Below are 19,622 nucleotides of genomic sequence, written 5' to 3' on the forward strand. Positions count from 1 at the left end.
CGATAAATGTCAATCTGTAGTGAACCGAAGAAACAAGTAAAAAAGTAATGCATTACTTCCAGCTCTGACAGCATGGAGGGGTGTGTGTGTGTGTTTGTGTGTGTGTGTGTGTGTCGATCCCTGGATGACAGCATGCATGAGAGCGAGGATGAGAGCACCTGGCAGCCACTTGGCAACTCTCCGTCCCATTTCATTTGCTCTCCTAATGACTGTATGTGGGCTCGGCTCTTCTCTCATTCTGTCCACATCAGGACGCAGCACTGAGAGCGTTCCCACCAACAGCCCCATTTATCACAGATTGTCGACTAATTGTAAGTACCCCACGCTTCTGACATTACTACTTCACATTACAGTGGGCTGTTTGGTATGCAAACTGTGCACAGATGAACAGCTCGTCTTTCCCTGACTGATTTCCCCGTTCTGTTGCGAGAGCAGGTTTATTAGGCGTTTTTAGTGAAGTCTTTACAGTAATTCAGGATAGAAATTTTAATCGGTTTTACAGTGGAATCTTCCAGCTTTTAAGGTAGAAATAAGGCCACAGTGTTCCACTTTTGGGTATGTAGTCACTCTTCTTTATGTAGTGACTCCATGTTAAACATCAATGAATGCAATGTTAGGATTTCAGAATCCAAAAAGTGCCCATTCTTAAACAGTTATAATGTTAACCTGTCACTTTTACCAGTTTTGTAGTTAATAAATGAACTAACACACCAGAGAAGCAGAAGCAGCTCAAACCTCCAGATTCTACATCAGGTTTTAAGTGGTGTTTCTCCTGAGACTAAATGCAAAAATGTGTGAAAGAACATTTCTATTTTAATGATTTTAGGGACAACTTTTGATATTCTTAGTCACTTCTGTGTCTAACAAGCAAGGACAATTTGTTTATAATTATTGAATTCACATCTAAAAAATAAGATTAAAAGGTGTCACATCGACTTCTTAAACTGCATTTTTTTAACCAAACCAGATGGCTGAACCAAATGCGATTTTATTATTAGCATTAACTTCATTAAATGTTGAAGTTTGACTTGTTCAGAGAGAGAGCATTCACACCACCATTTGGTCTGCTTTAATCCAACTCCAGTTTGATTGTGGAGATGTGACTCAAACTCTGATGTAGACCATAAAACAAACTCTGGTCCACCTACAAACCTACGTCTTGGTTCAGTTTGAATGAACTCTGGCGCAGTTTGAACACCAAGTGGACCAGAGACTAGTCCAAAAGAAAAAAGCAAGCAATAGCGCAGGGCATTTTGGGTAAATTAAACTTAAACAAATGTGTGAGTATAGCAGGTTTTTAAAATTATTTTTGCAAATAAATTTTTTTGTAAAGCAATCCTTTACCGTCCTCGCTGACGGTGAAGAACAGAGCTGATGTTAATGTTAGTATTGTGAGGTTGACTGTGATAATTAGGTGTGTAGGTTTGGACTTGTTGCATGTTGAGGGTTTGTTTTTCTGGCAGATTGACTTTGTAATAGTTTGAAGGTGATGTTTGACCACAAAGAATAATCAGCAGTTCAGCTGCTAGATACAATTCTTTATAACTGATATAGATGGCAGAAATTATGTTAAACAATAAGACACACCCTTGCACAATTATACCTTACGCAGTATTATTCACACTTTGTGGAAACATATTTCCTTTCACTTATTGTGTTATGGTTTATTAGAGCAAGCACTTTGAACTACATGACATTTACTGGGACAAGGCTATGTTTTACAAGGACTTCATTTTGTGTAATTCTGTTTGCTTCATGGCTCTAAAGTAATAGTACAATTCTTCCATTGGAGTTGTACGGCTGTTGCTTCAAACTGAGGCTTTCATCTTTCACCCTTTCACAATTCACAAATGACAGAGGCCATTTCCAAAGGCAAGCACATGTCAGCAAGAATTAGGACTTAAACTGAATGGTGAAAACATTAAAGCACACATTACTCTCGTCTAACAAAAAGCAGCAGCAAAGGACTGTTTTCTCACAATGATGAAACACATAAAAGACCATGTCAGATCTCAAAACATGAAAGAAGACAAATCAAAATTCTAGTTGTGTTTTTTTCTTTAATTTGCAGCTATATGCCACACTCCCTGCTGAGTAGAAGCATACACACAAAGACTATGCCTGCATAATATTTCACTTGCTTTCTCTGCATGCAAATGGTGAGACCAAACAAGATACAATTAGGAGGCTTTGGAAGCAAAGTTAGTAAACCCAAACCCCAACCAGTTCCCCCTCCTCATTTAACCTGTTTCAATTTTATCCCAAACAGTCTTGGATATGAAGGTGGCTGTCACTGCTCCAAGATGATTACTGGTGGAGTTAGAAAAAAAAGTTGGATCAAGACTTCAAAGAAAATATTTATAATGTATTCCAGCAGGGAAATACACATACCTTTAAAAAGTAACAGTTAGTTTGGACACTGCATACAAAAAAATAACCGAGTGGATAGCGTGGAGCTCTGGGGGGTAATTTTCATGTTTTGACACTGATGCGGTCCTGTCATTCAGATGAAAGGTGCATTAAAGTTAATGTTGGCTGAAAGCAGGAACCGACCTTCAGGATAATGTTCCTTCCTATGATTATTGCGCTGACCTTCAGATGGAAACGGCAGCGCTCCTATTGCCAAGCCTTCATCATTATCCACTGTAAGTAGCAAGGGTTCATGTGGATCACTACGAACTATTGATGAATCTCAATTAGATTCGTCTCACTCCATTTAATTCTACACATTTAGGATATGGTTTGCCAAAAATTATGCTTATCAACATCCTGGGAGTCATTTATACGCTGGAGCTGAGAGTTGATGGGAATATTGTTGATCCTGTTAAATATGCAGCAGATTCATTTTTCTTTGGCAGTCCTGATGATCACCATGACACCCATCACTCACCTTTTTTTTCCCCACCCGTGTATGTGTTATTTTCAGATGAGCATTTTAACGTTAACTGAAAGTTTATTAAGCAACCAGAAAACCTGAAAACAAATTGCCTGTCAGAATAGTACATGGCAAAATGGCTCCTAAATGTTATTCTAATGGCCTGGTAGAGTCAGTTTATGAGAACATTAGTATTCTCCTTCATAGCCATCATAAAAACAAACTGTGGAAATGGTGAATGCATGTGTAGGACAAAAAAAATTAAGAGAAGGGTTTCTGTAAGGAAGCTAAAACTGATTTAATTTCCCCTTTTCTTAAATTAAGTCTAAGAGTCTATTATTCAGTCATTCATATATGCAGTAGTTTAAAATGTGTTTTTAAAGTCAAATTATCAAATAATAAAACAAATGCCTTAAAAAAATGTGTGGTTCTTTGGAAGTCAAACAAACAAAAACAAACATTTGACTTGTTAAAAATGCTGAGTCTTGCTGCTTTTTTATCCTGGTCGACTAATTAGAATTGACTTTTATCAGGACCACAATGCGAGTGCAATTATAACCGGGGAGGAAGATGGACTGTCAGTGAGGGAAGCACACTGGCAGTCCAAGCTAATTCAGAGGCTCAGGATATACTGAAGTTCCATCCATAGTGATACATTTTACAACTTTATCTGGTTTTCTTGTCTCAAACAGGAACTTTGTTGTCTTCCAATGGGACAAAACGCTGCAGTGAGACTGCTAACTGGAACAAGGAGGGCACACGACGTCCGTCTTGAGCTCCCCTTACTGGTTACCAGTTACTTTGAGAATTCTCTTTTAAATATTTTAAACAGAGCTGTCAGAGCCTTACACATCAACTCATACTCTCAGGTTAACCAACCAGAAACTACTGTTAGTTCCTCAGACCCATTTTACAAACTTCAGCTATGAAATACATTAACTCTGTCACTTGTGGTGTAGATGGTTTTGATTTGTTTTGTTTTTTTTTGTCCATCTTATCAAAAGTCTAAATATGCGTTTGTTTTAGGTAGCTTGAGTTCTCTTATGAACAGTCAATGTTCTTCATAACAATCTTTGCTTTGACCATCTTCATCTATCCCTCTTCCCAAAACCTGATCTATACCTTTAAGGGTATGTGGGTCAAGGGTTGCAGGTGAATTTTAGGACCACACAGTCCTGCAGGTACCTAAGGCACAAAACCGAGAAACTAATTCTACACTACAATCCTACTATCCCTTTTAAGATGCCTCATCCCCACATTCCTAAAAAGAAATCTGTACTCCCTCTTTCTACAGTGACTTGAGTCGAACCATATGAAGACCATTACAAATTAAATTTTGATAATAAATGTGTAGTGAGATGGAACAACAGGGAGTCAAATAATTTTGTCTGAGAAAAGCACTGAAATGCTCTGCTCTTTGGTTTAGCTGTGACAAGTTATTAAAATTGTAACCCAGTCCCAGGGGGTAGTGTGCAATTTTAGAATTAATATACAATTTAGAGCTCAATGTTTTTTTCAGCTTTTGAATTATTCATGTGTGTCTGGTACAGACTTGGGTCTGGTGGAGGTAAAATGACTGCAATGCATACAAATTAATGCATTGTGTCAGTGTATTAGAGAAGAGGAGACGACACAGATTAGGAGGACAAACATTATGCGTCTCAGCAAAACAAGAAGCTTGGACTGGTGGAGAGGTTTCACCTCAACGATGCGGCGCAGTAATAAGAATACTCAAAGATGATAAACGGTTGTTTAAAAGTGGCATGATGCGTCTTTGGGAACATGCAACCAGTGATCTTATGTATTTTCTCTTCAATTGATTGTACTATAAACATTCAGTCCATAATATGATTTTCATCAGAAGCAATCTGATGGCTTTTTACAATAATTTGATTTCTGGTAGACTGAAAAACTGTTTTGTGGCATAAAAATAAGAATGGAGCATGCTGCATAATTCAATTCAAGGAAATATTCTGTTGTGTACTGTTATGGAAATAGGTTAAATTGTACTACTGTTCATAAACCAATCCATCACAAACTACTAGAGAAAAAAAATCTACCTTCTTAGGAACTGATCCCTATTACATAAAAAGATGACATTTCTGTACATTTCTTTTGATTAATATTTCTTTAGAATCAACTAAAAGATAAAAATTTAAGGGATTTCCAAAGCCAAGCACCTGTCAGCAAGAATTAAGACTTAAACTGAATGGTGAAAACATTAAAGCACACATTACTCTCGTCTAACAAAAAGCAGCAGCAAATGACTGTTTTCTCACAATGATGAAACACAGAAAAGACCATGTCAGATCTCAAAACATGAAAGAAGACAAATCAATTAATGAATTATTTACATTTATCTCTATTTGAAGACATGTAATATTCTCTTCGAAGATTACTAAAGGAAAATAATGTTTTGTTTTTATTACAACAAAACACAACCGCCCTGGGCAGTTGCCCATGTCGCCCATATCAGAAACTGCCACTGTGTATTGTAAACCCAATGAGAAATGGATTCTGCTGCCTTAAGTTTCAATGGAAACCCAATTTCTGAGGTTCTCTTTTAATTCAAAGTTTTCTAAATCTCTAAATTAGAAAAATAAGTTGCTTTGACCAGAACCTACAAAAAAAAATCTATGCAATCTGGAGACCAAAAGTTAAGATACATGGAAGATCACTGCAAGGCAGGCATTGCTGCACTCCAACTCAAGTTTCATTTTTACTTGTTAAAATTCAACTATGAAAAACATGCTTCAGTTGTTAACTTGGCACATATTCATAGCAAACATGCTTTCAGTGAGTCTGATTTAACTAAAGTAACATTTCCCCTACCTTCCTTTACAAAGACCAGAAATATAAGACTATATAATCAATTATCCTAATGAAAATTCTTCTCTGCAATGAGAAGAACAAATATTTTGGTTTAGTGTTCAACATGGCTCTGGACAATAACTGACTAGTTGTGTTTTCTGCAGCTGTGCCTGAGTAAATTAAGCCCTTTGATTATGTAGTCTTATTTCTCTGGTTGATTTCTGTAAGTCTTTACAAAGTAAGATAGAGGGGAATATTGCTTTAAAAATGCTCACTCAACGCATGTTTGCTGTGAATATGTGAACATTTCTGTTTTGTGATCTCTCATTTATATACCTTTCATTTAGAGAATGACCATCATTGGATTTTCATACATATGAAATAAGGGCAGGAGATCATTTTAACAAGTTCCGCTGGGTGTTTGATATAGCTAAAAATCAATCGATCTTTAGGAAATTTCCTTTCAGTTGCAGCCTCGGGTCTTCTTGCAGATTGCATAACAAGCTAAACTTTTGTGATGCACATTGGGACTCCAATTAGAGCACACTAGAAAATGGCTGTATTTGTTGGTTTTCTGCATTTCTTCAAATCTAGCATTTTGAAAATGTGTTCTCTTTGGAAAAATAGGAAAAATAAATCTATATTTGTCAATCATTAATTTTTTAATCGCTACAAATTGAAAAAGCAAATAAGAAATACCTGTCGCCAGGTCGATAGTTTATCACAGCCTAAATGAAACAAAAGTCTGAGGTACGTTCATGGATGAAAAGATAAATATTAGTCAGAATTCATCATACAACATCACAGGCTTTGTTTTTAGCAGGAACTATTCCAGGAATGCCACGTGCTCTAATCAGTTCGCCCTTTTCAGAGAGACTGGAGTTCATCCCATCAATCTTTGAATGAAAGAAAGTTTTTAGCTAAAAAATAAAGTTTCTCAGAATTATGCTTGTTGTATTCTTCTAACTGATGGAAATAGAAAGGTGCAAAGTGTCTTTTCTGGCTGGCTTTGTTTGTCACCAGAATATTTTATATTTTGAACTCTTGAAAATCTTTTTTGTTGTCAATTTAAGATGCAGACATATGACAACAGCTAGCAAACCTTCTTTTTTGTTGTCAATTTAAGATGCAGACATATGACAACAGCTAGCAAACCTTACATTTTAGTCAAAAGTTGACCCTGCAGTATAAAAGTAAGAGGTATTAAAATAAAAACAGACCTGAATTATTTATAACCTCTGCACCGTTCTTGCTTTCTAGGCTGGAAATGTGTTTGCTGAAAACTGGCCAAAGTTTTCCCTGCTCTCAGCTTACAGAACATAGTGTATTGAATTGAATCACTGAAGACAGCTGGGGCCGCCCTTTATGGTAATGCACCCTCTACAATTACTGCTACGACCTTCCCTGGTGAAGAAAAATGGGGATACACTCCGTCCATTTAGCGGCCGCTTCAAACACTCAGTGGCAGCCCTGTTCGGCCGCTGGACTACCTTTTGCCCTCAACTGACTTTTGTTGGGAGGAGACAGAAAATACACTAGACAGGTGACAGAAAGATGAATTAGATGCATTTGTCAACCAACAAGAGGACATGAGTGCATAAATTTCCCCCCCCCCCAAAAAAAATCCACTCATAGATGGAACTAGTTGGAAACATCGATGCCAAATACAGATTTGATTAATTGTTTTGTGTGCTGAAAAGCAGATTTTGTTTTTCCTTTAGGAGGTGAAGTTTTATGTTACCAGAGGCAGAGCTCAGATTTGGCATATTTTCCCTCATTAGACGACTGTGTTCAGAAAGTGAAAAATTGTGGCCTCTTCCAGAAGTGTAACTCATGCTGTTTTACTGCAGTGACCTCTAAGCATCAACACTACTACATGTTCTGATTTTATGTCAAGTTATACTTATTGCAAGAGGAAAGAGATTCAGTTTGACCTCATCTATGTTTTTATGGATCTCCGCATTTCCATCTCTGACTGCTGTCCACACATTTTACAGGAACTGTGTAACATACTGCTAATCCCAGATATTTAGATATACCATTACACTAAATCTTTAAATGCCATGTCCTGTTCCTAGGTCAGATATGATTTTTCAAAATTTGTTAGAAGTTAAATGCCAGAGTAATGAGCAAGATACGTTTTCATAGAACCATTAATTTGTTTAAATCTATAAGTTTATACACACTGTAATGCCTAAACCAGTGTTTATGTTTTTCTAAACTTTAAACAGTTCAGAAAAAACTGTTTAAAACCCAGATGAGGATGTCATGGCTTTCTAAGTCTATGAGAGGTTATTTTCACAACATTTAGTTAAATTAAGGCAATCTGACTCAGTTCTATCAGGACAAATGTACCAAAGTTACTTGCAAGCTGTTGTGATATGCCAATTCAACCAAGTACTGAGTGTATGTTAGAAAGCTCTAAAAACTAAGACATTCTCTCAGTTAAAAATAGTTGGTAATTCTGATTGAACAATATGTTTTTTTACACAGTGGGGAATAAAATGTTCTCTCCAGCTCATATTTTTTTGACTATGCATGTGGCCCAGAGACAGCATTATCAGAACAAAATAGAAAAAGCCAAGGACAGATAAATATAACACAGAAATAACACACTGATAAATACTGAACACAAGAGCAGAACAAGGACAGGAAGGATAAGACATTTCTGTCTGTTTATGCACTTTGTATTTTTATAATCTACACTGGGTTCTCAGATAATTATATTCAAAGATTCAAAAAATTAAGAAGGGCCCTTCACATTAAGAGGAAAACTCAGGTATGAGGTGGGATTACATGGAGTTGTCGTGTCGTGGAAGCTTAAAGAGATTAAAGATAAAAAAAGCCCACTAAAAACATAAGATGAATTCAGGTTTACTCCAACACCAGTACGACTGTGCCTTTTCCTCCCATTTAGTTTCACAATATTTATGCATTAAAACTACTTGTAAGTTGGCCTCAACTGGAAGCAAAGAAGAAGCAAAGAAGAATCCCATTATGCTGCACTCAATTCTTCTCAGAAGTTGAAACTTAGATTTGGGAATCATGTTGCGCCGAATTCAGCTTGAACAAGATACAAATTAGAAAACCAGCGCTTGATGTCCCAGCCGGGATTGGGACGATAAAGTCCGTCATTTTATGCATTCAAATTCTAAAAAGGAACATGCTCATAAATAAATACATAAATGAATAAAGTACAGTACTAGGTCTGCTTCTTGCTCGAAGTGATACAAACACACTGCAAATAAACTGATAATTTCTGCAACCTTGACTATGATAAGTGTAGCAATAATGAATTCTAGGTCAGTTGGGAACCTCTGACCTTGTAATATAGTTGTAATTCCACTATCAGTGGGTGTTTTGTTTATTCAGATTTGGAATTTTAAATTTCCAACTTCAGATTTGAATTCAAGACAAAAATACAGGAAGGTTGAATTTATGAAAAGCACAGATCTGCACCTTAAGCAATTTTTTGAACATGTTTTATATTTGTTTTTTAACTGAGTAGTTTAATACATTTATGACAGAACGTTTATTCTAAATTCAACATTTGCATTAAGAATATTGAATCTGGTTCCACAAAACAACCCCAGAAATTATTTACTGGCACATCCTCTGACTGCTAAGTCTGGAAATGAAGTTTTAGGAATAGAGGAATTATTTTTTTCTCCCAGGCAGTAGGATGGAAGAGACACTGAAATTTTAAAATGAATCAGAATCTATAAAATCTTGAGTCCAGTCCACGGTCTTCTTCCTGAAATATTTTACCATAAATTAATCATGGAAGTATTGAAGATTGGTGTGAACTGCTACTTTTTTCACTTTGTTAAGGTACATATGCTTTTACTTTTTCTTTACCTTCTCACAGTATTTGCTTCCTTAAAGTGTCTTTTTAACACTTTTGGATTATTTGACCTTCGCAGAATGAATTGTGTGTCTCAAGCTAACAAAACATTTTATTAAATACAGTTTAATTAATTTCTGAACTTCGAATGTTTCACACCTAATTTTTTCCACAATGCATGCTGAGCACACCACAAATGCTTCAACTAATTTAAGAAAACCTCAGGCTGAAAATAGAATGCAGAAAAGCACTGAAATGATAACTACATGGTGTCACACTGGTAATGCAGAACTTTGTCAACATTTAACCAAAACGCTGAAGGACAAAAAATTGCAGCTACATAATGCAAATTTCTGTAAAGTAGGTATTTAGTATGTGAATCAAACAGGAAAGTCATGGAAGAATGATGATGTCTGTGTCTGTTTTAAGGCCAAACACCTCTGAAGTCCAAGCCTTTTAATGCAACACAAAACTCTGGTATGAAGCACATTTTGGTCTACATGATGGAAAAAAATAATGAAAACTTGAAAAAAATAATAATACCACAGAGGATGTGGGGACTTGAATGTATTAACCTTTTGATTTTGTCAACATATTGTTAAGAGATGATATTTTGTCAAATTGACTGATTTAGTTGGATAACAGGTTGTGCTCAAAAGCTTTTTGGTAAAAATGGCCCATTATAATCCCAGACATTATAATCTGCTTGGCGTCCCAATAACAGCATTCTGAAATGATCTTTACCAGGAACTATTGATGAAACTTTCCACATTTGTAGTTGATCTGCTGTGGTTATATCAGCTGCATCCCCAGAAGCATCAGCATTTTCTGTGGCTATTTTCTACCCGTATATCCGTATACATCTGTGCATGGCTTGAAAATTATATTATAGTTCATGCACCTTATTTTTAACAAGGTATCATTAATAAATTTTCTATTTTGCTGCAATTCTTTCTGGTTTCAGTTTCAGTTTTGCAGCATTTGAGATTTAGCTAGACAGTCCATCATTTTCTGCTCTTTTTTTAACAGACTTTCACCTCTTCAAACAACCTTTGATCAAAATAATCTATTCTTCTGAACAATATCTGCAACAAGATATTATAATGTCTTGTGCAATAGGAGAAATGCTATAAAGTGTCCACAAACTAGCCATTTTGTGGACACTTGATTTCTCACAGAAGGAATGACCTCCACATTTTATTTTTGTGAATAATCCCCTTTCAGTTTCAATAGATTCAGTTACAGAGAATTAACTGCATCAATGCCATTATTTCTGTCAATTGTCTGTTTCAGCTTCTAGTAAAATATTTGGATTTGTGAAAAATAAATTCCACCAGAAACATTGATAATGATGACTTTTTCTGAGTTTATATTTTGGTTTTGAAAAAGAAAAAAAAACTGTAAACATCACTGATTCTATTAACATATGAATCATAAACATTTGGTCTGGGCAGTCCTACTTTGAGGTGTACAAAAACTTTAATAGATATTTAACTCATAACTACTTCACACAAACTTAGCACAAAAAAGAAAGTTTTGTAGTAGATGTTTTTTGCCTGGGGTGACCTTAACTAGATAACAGCCACACATCTTGTAAAAATGGAGTCATGCATCAATGAACAGGAAAGAAGGCAGGTGGAAACTCACCTTTTACCCGCAAGCTGTCCGGGATCCCATCCTGATGGAGTAAGAACAAAACAAATTAGGTTGTAATAAGCACAATAAAATACACCACATTCAAAATCCTGATATATGGAAGAACATGTCTGAGTACAATTTCTACAGCACAAAGGAATGTACAAATTCAACCATTGACCTGTTATGGCAAAGTTCTTTCAGCATGTAACATAGCATATACGGTAATTGAGTTGTTACTTCTTTACACTGTTGACACTAAAGCCCAAGGATTTCAACTTAACAGACAAATCTACTGCATTTTCTGGTTCAAAGCTGCTGGAAGAACACTTTTAGTTATAAAGGTTCTGTTCAGATCCAATTGTATGAAGAAAAAGAAGTTTATGGTTATTATTACCTTCCAATTTCTTTTGCAGCATTCAAGTTATTTAGCAATTTTTCCTTGACGCTTTTATTCTCAATTGTTTGTAACAACAAATATTTGGTTTGCACTGCTCCATCTTGACAGCTTAAGCAGCAGCCTTGTTTTTTCATTGTCTTATTTTTTATTTCCGCATGCAGTCTTTGCTGTAGCTCATCCACAAATGGATGGCATACAGTGCAATAGATTTTAAAGGGATCGTTACTGAAGTAGTGTATACATGTCAAGTTTATCTCTCAACATATTAATTTGTGGCCACATTAAGTATCATCATCTATAGTTGTTCATATCAGACAAGTAGTCAGATATACAATGACCCAAGTATTCATAAAGAAATTAGGATATTATGGTCTTTCCCACTTCTGACAATCAAAATATTGTCAAACGTTCAACCATGTTGAGACCAGACCCTCCATATGGTTGATGAGTAGCACTATATGAGCAGAGCATCACTGAATCATCTGCATCCAACAGACACCTATATAGTCTCCAACTGCACATCCTGTTCCATAATTATTCAGTAACTTTGATACGTCATCCATACAGACAATCAAAGGAGACAAAATCTTCCCAATTAGAAACACTGAAGGAGCAGACACTCAGTTACCCCATGTTATATGCACTGACTGAGTATACCAAAAAGATCAGATTTTTACTAAAAATGTAAAATATTAGTCTGCATATAGCTTATATAATATGATTTATGTAATCAAATACTTTAGAGGCACACAAAAAAAGAACAAAAAAAATTGTGGAATTACCTCTGTCATACGAACATCTGTACAACATTTAGATTTAAATTTGTTATCAGCAGCAAAGACAAAACCTGATGGAACATATTTACTTCCATATTTGATCTTCTAAACTATTTGACCAGAAATTTGACAATAACCAGAATAATCTTTGCTAGAAGAACCATGACCATGGTACTTTAAGTCAATACCTGTTAGAAAACCTCCACATTTAGATGCTAGATGAAGTTGTGGAAAAATGTTTCTAACAAGGCTAAAGAAGCATAAATATTTGATTTCTCTTCAGTGGAATTTTGATAGCTCATTATTCTTGTAAAAACGTCTTTACTAGTTCTTGCAGGGAATTATTATAGAGGATGGATGCATTTAGCAATGAGTCTACAGTCAGTAATGGGCCACAGAGAGTCTGCCAAATACAGCCGAATTAGCCAGTTCTAAGGATTTTTGCTGAATATTTGTGTAATGTATTGAACATGAGCTAAGTTGTTGTAAGATGAATAGGACTCCGTGAAGCAAAAGTTTAGAAATGTTATATCTTTTCCTGAAGTTATGCTGCAATAGTGTTGTAACGTTCTTGTCTTAGTAGAGAGATATCTGATAGGATTGCAAATGTGGAACTGCTGTAGCTAATCAAATTCTAATAAGAGTCAAAAACACCCACAGAAATTGAGTTTTAATATTTAAGTTTTATGTGTAGACTTCCTAAAATACCACCGTTTATGCTCTGCTGGCACTGAACGCTGGCAACATATTAATCACATTTACTACTAAATTTACAAGTATTTTAACACACACCATGGAGATTTAGGAACAACTTTTACATTTTGGGAACAAAAGCTGCATCTAAACTTAGTAACTGAATTAAATAAATAGAAGTAATTATTAAAACCAAGTCCAAACTGGTCCTGAATAAAACCATTTGGAAAATGGGAAACCAATTACAAAAACAACAGAAGAGGACCAAGTTGGCTTTTTTTCATATTTCACTGTTTTTATTTACCAAATCAACATGATGCAATAAAGAAAACATTATGAACGGTAACAACCTTCTCCTGCCAGTCATTTCCATTCTTTTCCTGAAACATTGTTAAGCGAACAACACAACAGGAAGAAGAACAAAAAGTGCCTGTTGCTTTTTGGACCATGCTGGCTGCCCCACAACAACTCTACGGTATAGGAGATGACATTTAGATTTGAACTACAGGAAAGATAGACTTCAAAAGAGGCTCATTTGCATATTGCAGATAGTGTTCACACTTGATTTGTTTAAAAAGAATGATTTCCCCGGAGCCACTGGCAGCCTTGCCTCCTCTGCCCCGAGACTCTGTGGAGATGGAAACACCCAGCTGCACAACTTCTGTTTCATCGGCCCTGTAACAACTAACCGGCTGACCGACCACGTCCATCTTCCACAGCTCTTCTCATTCCTTCAGGCCTTCTGTTCTATTTGTCGTTCTAATCAACTGCTTCTGGTCTTAAATTCTCCACAAACAGTTAATTATACATCAATGTCTAATATTGGAACTCAGGCATGCTCACATTTTAAATCAATGGAAAATGGATGCCAATTTATCACCAACTGCAGATCTTTCTGATTAGATGCATTTATTTTCTACCCAGTTAAAAAAAAAAAATCTAGACATCTGGGTAGTGGGATTATCCAGGAAAACTTCCAGTGTTGATTTTCAATCCTGATGTGTTAAACAATTCCAAAAACAGAGTTGCATCTCACCAGACTAAGATTTCACTTAAAATTCAAGATCCAGAAATCTGGAGGATGAGTGAAGAGGCAGAAAAATCCATATAATTGTGGTCTAGTGTTTCTACAATCACTAGATCACCGTTTATCAAGACCAAATTAAGTCCAGCCATTTTCTAAATGATCCTGGGGAACTCCATGCTTCCCTTTGCTGACAAGTTTTATGGAGATGCCAATTTAATTTTACAATAAGACTTAGCAAAGGAAACACCAAAATTACCAAGACCTGCTTACATCCCCACCGTGCTTAATCAGTGAGCAAAATCACTTAACTTGGCCCTCAAAAGGGAACCAATCAGCTTTTGTCAAGAATAAGTTGAGACAGGATTTTCACAGGCTGAACTAATCCAGTATACATACCTTTCAAAAGACCAGTATTTATATTAAAAAAATACATAAATAAATGTTTTTTTATTAACCATTTGTTGTAATACTGTAATTTTCTAAGACATTTTAGGGTTTGACTTTGCTCTAATTAAAATGAAGAGAACATAAAACATGTTACTGTTTTACTGTGTGAATTAAATCTGTACAAGTTTCACTTTTTTTAAATTTAATTGCTAAAATACATTTACAGTTGATGAATAAAACTGTATTGGCATAAAAAAAATAGATATGGAACCTGGAATTGTAAATTTTTCTTCGAATCAACATCAGTAACTCAAACTGACCAGTAAAGGAGAAAGACTTGTAGAAGAATGGACAGCAGTCACCTTAAAAACAACTTTCTGACGTCTGTACTCATCAATCCATTTCTCGCTCTTGAGTTTTTTGGTTTCTCTTTTTCCCAACCTCTTTATCTCAAGCTCATTTGCTCTTCGCCCACTCCCTCTTCATCTCTCTGGTTATCCCTTGCTAATCTAGATTTGCCATGTGGCTAAGCCAGAGCTGGATTGTCGGGCTTTGCACTCAGTTGTCCTTGCCTCCATTTTGTTTGTCCTGACATAATACCTTGATCTAAAAGCGACAAACTTGCAGAAATTGCTTTCCTGTCTTGTGTCAAGCAAGGCTGGCAGATTTTCCTAAATTGTAAATTATAGCTAACCTCCCATGACAAGGCAATATTAGACTGTCGACTCTTTATGTCACTCAAGGTCTTGCAGGAGATGTCTGAGAACAGAAATGATCACTTTGTTTGATATATAACCAGTTATGATTAGCAGACAGGATGTGTGTCCTACACCTGACCCAATGTGGTGGGATGATTTTCTTGAAACAGCTACATCATGTGACCAGATGTTTATGGCTGAGTGACTCTTGGTGATTGAAGTCATTGTGAGGAGGCTTGTGAGGTCATGTCTGATCCTGTTATACCCGTCACACACAGTCCTTCAAAGCACAAGGAGGGGCAAACCAACAGCAAACTTCACTGAGAGCACATTTCCCATAAATGCATTTTCTTTCATTGCAATTCAAAGTGATAAAAATTGTATACTTGTAATCAGATTTGCATGCAAAAAGGGTTTTAAAGCTAGACGCTGTATAATCACACAATATCTTCCATTTCCAAACGTTTACACTGCTCATTCAGCTGTATTGGCAAGTCACTGACCTCAGCTTCCCTGCAGTCTAGCCAACAGTTAGAGGCAACAAAGGGACATGGCATGATTCAGAGAAAGAGCTTCCAGTGTGGCATTCTCTTTCAGGAGTTTACATTTCTACAGCTCTGACAGGCAGATAGATGAGCAGAGTTTACCTCCATCCCCTCACAAGACAAATTATCATAGTATGCAGATGCTGTAATGACATTCCTCTGGGATGTAATCAAAATGCCTAACGCATTAATTTCATTCGAGCAGAAAAGCAAATAAATCATTTTTGTAACTTCGTGTCACATTCCAGTGACGTGCTGACATACATTCATTATGAAAATGACTATTTCACAACATTATGAAAAAATAAAGTCACACAACAAATTTGTGGTGGGAGATAATCTTATCCAAAACGGGATGAAATCATAATAATAGATATTTGTAATAAACTGTGTTATTTAGGTGACCCACGCCTTTTTGTGTGGCTACTTTTTAAACTTTCCTTCTACGAGTTGATGGAAACCCGACTGACACAGCCGCGTTGTCTCTAATTAAACAATGTAAATATTTGTCTGTCAGCCATGCCCATTTAAAGTATTATCCTTTTTACACAAACATGTTTTTGTTTTATTATAATTCATTGTTAGTATACATATTTACAGTGTCTGTTCTCAATAATAATGGAAAACAAGCAATTATAATTACTCAACGGAACTATAGAACTTAAAATTTATTTTTTTTTAGCTCACTGCTTTATTTTTATGTATTAAACTTGTAAAAGTTTGGTCCCCTCTGCAAGCCTCGCCTGTCTTTGACCATCTGTCTGAAAGTAAGTAAGGCTGAGTAAGATGCCAACATCCTGCTAGTTTCACATGCTAAATTGACAAGAAAGAATACATTTGTTTCAACAGAAAATATAATGAGTAGAAAGAAAGATGTAGGTCCTCCTGGCAGAAACGACGATTCTGACCAGAACAAAGGGAGTTCATGTGTCTGATAACATTATTGCCTATGTCCAAAATAAATGTTACAAGATTTTAAAAAAGGGTCAAATAGTCATACATATGAAAATAGGCAGAATACAGTTTAAGATACCCATATCATCAAATAAATTTCAATATTTAGAGGACTGTATGAAGGTATATTTCCAAATCCAGAATACTTAAACAATTTACGTAGCTTCACTTCATTTTATTACAAAGTGAAATCCATTATTTTTCATATTTCATCAGACATGAAAAACATGTCTTCAAAGCAGCAAAAAACCAAAACAAAACAAAAAAAATCACAGATCAGCTAAGTCAATATCTGTGTTTCAGTATTTGAAGGTTTTGTTTAGAAAGAAAAGAAAGAAAAAAAAATCAAATGGAAAGACTTGATTTATTTTCAAAATCAAACTTATGCTTCAAGATTAATTTTAAAAATACCAATATCTGTTTAAACATTTTTTTGTATTTTCTCCTTCCTCTGAAAAGCAGTGCTTTTTGATCCGTTTTCCATATTCCTACCCATATGAAAAAGTGTCTCATTTCACCAGAGCTCATTTTTTGGGGGAGAATCTGTAGATGCTGGTAACCAAACACTTCTCCCACAAGATCCGCTACACTTTAGAGCACTGATAGAGAAATGTTCCATCTCTGAAATCCTCTGCCAAATGCTGTGAACATGGAGCAAAGAAAATCACATTACCTTCTTCACAGACTTCAAAGTAAACGCTTTACAAGATATAGCTATGAAAGTCTGTGAAACATTTCTTTCCCTTTGACTTAAACTGGAATATATGAGTGAAGGAGAAACAATGTAGTGACAAGATAATGGAGATCAGGTTTACATGAATCACCATAGGGATATTTGAGACTATATTCACTGCAAAAGCCACGTAAAAATAGAAAAAGAGCATTTATGTCTGTTCTTGCTTAACATCACTGACAGATATATCTGAAATTTTATTACATTGTGAATATTGGTTCCATTTATAATGCAAGTATCAATCTTACTGTTTTAAATAACCTTTTCCATCTTCTACTGCCTTTTCAGTGGTTCATTTGGTTTAAAGGACATTTCTTTTATGGAAGTCCACAAAGCACTGAAATCTATTGACCCAAAACAATTTTATAGACTTTGTAGTTTGTTGTATTGTTAACAATACAACCTTAACAATCCCAAATTGTTAAGGTTTCAGTAAATAGCTGCTCTATTTCTAAGCTTTTTACTAATGATGATAAAAGTAATAAAGCTTTGAAAACATTGTGCTTCCAAGTTTGTTTTGGTTTAAATGGAGTTCCTCAAGGCTTATTTTTGGGACACTTTTTATTTTCCATTTTAATAAGTCCACTGGAAACAGTATTTTTACAACTGAAGTGTTGCAGACAACACTAGACTTTACTCAGTTGTTTCTAAAGACAGCAAAGAACTTTAAAAGGCCTTTTAGCTGCTGCAGGCTTTACCATGTGGCTTAAAGCGGGTTCTGAATGTGAAGACATTCAAATGTCTGTTTTTCAGACATCATTAAAATAGTTTACACAATTTCTTACCAACATGGAGATCTCATTGAGTGTGATCCACATAAGACTTGAACACAGCTAAGACAAACATGAGTGCTGCTTCCTTCACTTTCAGTTTTAGATTCTGTGCATCAATGCTCTTTAGTTCTATAATGAAGCCATTATTCAGATGCATCTGTGCTTTAAGATCTGGCCATCGGACCTTCAGAACATTTTAAACAAAGTCTCATTTTAGGCTTTGAAGCTCTAATTAACAGTTTTGAAACTTAATGAAAGAAACCCTGTTTTCTTCACCAAGCCTACTTTGGAATAGATTATTCTGAAGGGACTCTGTGTAAAAAAAAAAGTTAAATAAATAAAGCTGATGTTCAGGGATTTATGTCAAAAAAAAGTACAGAGCTGGCCCAGCCTAAATTATTAGAAACCATTTTTTTGTAAATCTCCTTAAAAAGGTCAGCAAGTGTCTGACCATTAGGTCTTTTTAACAGACTTTCCTCTCTTTTTGCTCCTTAGTAAACTCAAATATACTCCAATGATGATCCCACCATCTGCTCCTTCTGACACCTTGTTATATTTACTTCCTCTCAGCCACCAACCTTTTAAACCACTGCCGCTACCTTTCATCTCCAAGCTGCTTTGCCACCTTGCCAGCCTCCAACTAAAATAAATGCTAAATGTAATATTTAGTCTGGCTGTGTCAGACAGGCTTAAAAGTAAAGGCAAAAATGCAATTTTTTTTTCCCTCCCTGTCTTCACTTTGAGACGTCGTGGATGTCAGACTGCATGGTAGACGCGTTTAGCAGTAAACAGAACTGCAAGAGGCTTATGAGAAATGTAAACTGAAGGACCACAATCTATTCAAATGGCTTTCTGACCAATAAACACACACTCGTCTGTTTAGCACTAAATCAAAGAAAAACAACATGCAGCTACTCTGCAGGATTAAAATAATGACTTGTGCTTTGCAATGCAGTAGAAGAAATTAATAAAACAGCAAGTTTCGCCTGTGGGAGTTGCACTTTATCACTTGGTCAATAAGCATTCAATTACATCTTTTACTTAAGATGTTCAGTTAAAAGAAATAATCTTTTTTCATCTGGGATTAATATTAATCTGATAATATCTCTGCCACAGAGGAGAAGGGATAATGATTTTTCATTATTTTATTATTAATATAATGTGTTTTGAAGAAAAAAATAAAACAAGAGACGCATCAATAAATTCCCTGTGTAATTAGCTTCATACTTTGCAAAAGCTAAAAAGTCTAATTATGGACAGCAAATGGAAAGAGAAGGCAATCAATACCTTGTGTCGGAATTTTACGACTGGTCGATAGGGCTGCGACCCGAATCCCTCTTTGTCGGGTCTCCCAGTGGTGCCGAGCCCGGAGATCCCCACCATTAAAATGGCAACCAACCACCAGTCGGCTGTCTTCATTGGTCTTTTCCTGTCAAAAACCAAACAAGAATGGTGAGCTCTCCTCTGCAAC

General features: G+C 35.7%; 1 protein-coding gene across 2 annotated transcripts in view; it reads right to left on the reverse strand.

Moving 5' to 3' along the window:
• The window catches only part of fstl5 (follistatin like 5), a 189,934-nt gene that overhangs the window by 139,628 nt on the left and 30,684 nt on the right, over window positions 1–19,622 (reverse strand). For both annotated transcript variants that reach the window (XM_023328922.1, XM_005800578.2), the window contains exons 2-3: window positions 19,439–19,580; window positions 11,178–11,208 (exon numbers count right to left, since the gene is read on the reverse strand). In XM_023328922.1, coding sequence (XP_023184690.1) covers window positions 11,178–11,208; window positions 19,439–19,580 — 173 coding nt within the window. The remainder of the gene's footprint in view (window positions 1–11,177; window positions 11,209–19,438; window positions 19,581–19,622) is intronic.

Source organism: Xiphophorus maculatus, chromosome 23 (genome assembly GCF_002775205.1).
Source record: "Xiphophorus maculatus strain JP 163 A chromosome 23, X_maculatus-5.0-male, whole genome shotgun sequence".
NCBI classification, from domain to species: domain Eukaryota; kingdom Metazoa; phylum Chordata; class Actinopteri; order Cyprinodontiformes; family Poeciliidae; genus Xiphophorus; species Xiphophorus maculatus.